This window comes from Nuphar pumila, chromosome 7 (genome assembly GCF_984573655.1).
Source record: "Nuphar pumila chromosome 7, dmNupPumi1.hap1.1, whole genome shotgun sequence".
Lineage (NCBI taxonomy): Eukaryota > Viridiplantae > Streptophyta > Magnoliopsida > Nymphaeales > Nymphaeaceae > Nuphar > Nuphar pumila.
Genome location: NC_143255.1, coordinates 24250811 through 24254314, shown reverse-complemented (window position 1 = coordinate 24254314; position 3504 = coordinate 24250811). Strand labels below are relative to the sequence as shown.

General features: G+C 42.9%; 1 protein-coding gene across 1 annotated transcript; it reads right to left on the bottom strand.

Moving 5' to 3' along the window:
* Positions 1-1942: 1942 nt before the first annotated feature.
* LOC149831555 (inhibitor of trypsin and hageman factor-like) lies at positions 1943-3166 on the bottom strand. The gene is made up of 2 exons (XM_090013960.1): positions 3117-3166; positions 1943-2269 (listed from the first exon to the last, which is right to left on the bottom strand). The coding sequence occupies exons 1-2, from the start codon at positions 3133-3135 to the stop codon at positions 2073-2075; spliced, it is 216 nt and encodes a 71-aa protein (XP_089870086.1). The 5' UTR covers positions 3136-3166; the 3' UTR covers positions 1943-2072.
* Positions 3167-3504: the final 338 nt, after the last annotated feature.

The window sequence follows — 3504 nt, the reverse complement described above, 5'->3', positions numbered from 1 at the left end:
TTAACAACAGGAGAAAAAATTTCTTCAAAGTCAATATCTTGCTTTTGACCAAAGCCTTTCACAACCAATCTGGCTTTGTACTTTGGTTGAGAACTTTGTTCTTGAGTCTTCAACTTGAAAACCCACTTGTTCTTCAAGGCCTTTCTGCCTTCTGGTAGTTCCACCAAGTCATAAGTGTGGTTCTTTCTGCCTGCTGCCGGAAAACGCGGGGGGGGGGGGGGACCCCCTTAATACCTGTCTCTGGGCGGCGGCGAACGGCGGGGCCTGCGGACGGCGGACGGTGGGGCCGGCGGCAGCGGGCGAACGGCGGCAGCGGGTGAACGGCGGGAGCGGGCGAACGACGAACGGCGGGAGAGGGAGCAGCGAAAAAAGAAAAGGAAAAGAGGTTTGGGATTAGGTTTATGCGACAATTCGTGACGGGTTAACGACGGATTAATTCTGTCGCTAAGCCGCCGTAAATCAAATTTACGAACATAGCGACAGAATATATTCTGTCGCTAATTAGCGACGGAAAATCTTTCGTCGCAAACAATGTCGCTAAATATTGCGTCTGTTACGACAAAATATTCCGTCGCTATTTTCGTAAATTTCATTGATTATAGCGACGAATGTTTTTCGCTCGTTAATCCGTCTCTAGTTAGCGACAGAATTATTCTGTCGCTAACAACCTATTTTCTTGTAGTGTTTCTAGAATCGTCATCTTTTTTTGCACCAATGGAGGAGAGGGTACTTAAGCCTTTGCAATCGCATCAAACTCCAACGCTAATTATTGCTGACAAACATGGGGATATGAGATGCAAATGCTTAAATACGTGGTGCTTTTTGGGACCTCCGAGCATGAGATGCCCTGTTCGGGGGGGGGGGTAACATATAACCTGCTTCGGTTTTTAAGTGAGATGTAGGAGTGCCAATGAAGTATTTGGGGATCCCTTACACAAGGGGTAACAAAGCCAACTCTTTGGACTTTGCTGGAAGTAAAATTAGATGTAAAATACAGACTTGGAAAGTGAAGGTGCTGTCAAAAGCAAGAGGGTATATAATAGTGAAACTTGTTGTCACTTCAGTAGCACAACATTTTCTGGGCCTTTTCGCCACCTAATTCGGTTCTCAAACGAATAAGGTTTCTATAGGGAGGTCATGGAGAAAATTTGGTTTTTGCACCTACTGGATGGGATATGGTCACGCTACTGCACTCACAAGGGGGCCTGGGGATAATGGATATGTGACATTTTAATAACGACCTTTTGGATATGCGACGTTTTAATAATGACCTTTTGATCAAATGGTGGTGGCTGATTGCAAGCGAAGAGGGATGGGGGCAGGGTAGCACATTTTTTAAAATGTAAATACAAGGATCTACCGGAACACACGCTTGCAGACCACGACACCTATTTCTCTCTCGTAGGTCGGGCATTGCAGGCGGCAATGGAAGGTTTCCGGTGGAGATGCTGGATCTTAGTCGCTTTGCACCAGATTTGGAAGCACAGGAATGAGATAACCTTTAATACTGTTATTCCAAACTGGTTCCTGATACAACGCAAAATCAGCAATGAACTCAGTGAATGGTTACAGTTGAGGTCAGTCCAAAGAGAGGCCTATGGTTTGATGATGGCCTTGCAACTGTAGCTGAACCTGGTTTGATTTTTGGTGCAGGCTGTGGACGTTGCTTTAAAGGGGCTGATGATTCACCTCTGGTTTGTGTACATTACATTATCTAAAGATCTTATTATCCTTTTAAAAAAAGACTTCCTTCGAGAAGAGAGAGAGAGAGAGAGAGAGAGAGAGAGAGAGAGAGAGAGAACCATCAAAGGGAAGGTTCTGTTCAGAAGTCAATCTCTAAAAAGCTGGACCAGCCATACAACATTTGATTTGTATAACAGATAATTATGAATAGTATAACAAGTTCTATTATGAATCCAGTTCATGATTTTGCAGAAATAAATTTCCAAAATAATTTGAATTTATTGCAATTTATTGGCACTTACAAGGTTTCTGTAGCACAACCAAGACATTGTATAGCAAGCCAATTTATTCAGTAACCGTAGTTATGTTGTTACATTGAAACAACCCATTTACCCTATGGTGGGGACCTTAATAACTGTCCCATTCGTCCTGCTAACCCAAACCCATACCCTATCGCAGAGAAAAACTTGAAGTACTTTTGTACCTTCTTCAACAATATCAGCCTTCACGTTAGGGTTCTCCCTCTCAATGATGGTTGCTGCAATTTTTCCATTCTCACCTACCAATTCTGGCCAAGATCTCTTACCTGCACCAAAATTGTTTCATGTCCATCGCATTAGCATCTCATGGTCTACCAGAAAGCAGCAAACAATGAAATAATACACTTGCTAGTTGTTGTTAAGCCATACAATGCAGTGCAATTGGGCCAGTCCAAATCTGCCCTACCAAGACCCAGACTTGCCGAAATGGACCAATCAAGATGTAGGCTCGGTGGGCAGCCGGGGCAGGTTATATGTGCACCCCCCCACCCCCGAACATGCACTGTAGCTACAGTGCGTGTTCGGGGGAGAACACGCAACACCCTCTCGTGGGCAGCTCTAGGTTAGATGTTTGATATACAGGGATACTTGTATTACGTCCTTTAGTAATTGATTTCTCATCAATTCCTTTCATGCTGTAATTCTTCCGATCCTGATATTAATGATATTATTCTGGGTCTTTAAAAAAAAAATGACCCAGACTTGCTGAAAGATATGCATACATGACTCTCGTACATGACACGGGTTCGACAAAATTTTGAAAAGTAAGATACTGCACAAGCCCAGCCAAATTGGTCAGGTTATGTATATGAAAGCCCATATGAATGAATGGGTGAAGGACCAAACATGGTTGGATGCGCGGCTGAGTGCCACACATCAACAAATTTTTGAAAAAGAAAACGATTTAGCTGTGGTTCTTGACCACATGGCTTAGGACGAGGTACTTAGCAAAGTATTTGGCCTGAGTAGTGGGGTGGTTTACACCAGCTGGAAAAGGATAGCCATAGATACCCTGATACGCATCATTACCGAATACCTGAACCAAGAACAAATTAAATGAAGATCACCTTGTCACCTCCCTGACAAGAATAATATATGGTTTTGAAGTTATACCTTTGCAAATGGATGCCATCTCTCTCTCTCTCTCTCTCTCTCTCTCTCTCTCTCTTTGTATATGTTCACTTACACTTTTAACAAGCCATTGCTAGTGGGCATTTATAGTTTTGGCTTGTTTGTCATCCTTACATTTTGTAAGGTAAATGCCTTGTTTGAATGTTGACTATATTTTCCGTATGGTTCCAACCTTGATTTTGTCACCTTATGCTCTCTTATGCTTCGATAAGGATGGATAGGCTTGTATATCTCTATACGCCTGTGTATAATCTTCTAACCTGGCCGTTTTAATTGAATGTTGACCATATTGCTCAAAGCTTCATACATATCTCTCTCTCTCTCTCTCGTTTAAAAGGGTGCCCTGCATATGTGGATCTGGGTGTGTATG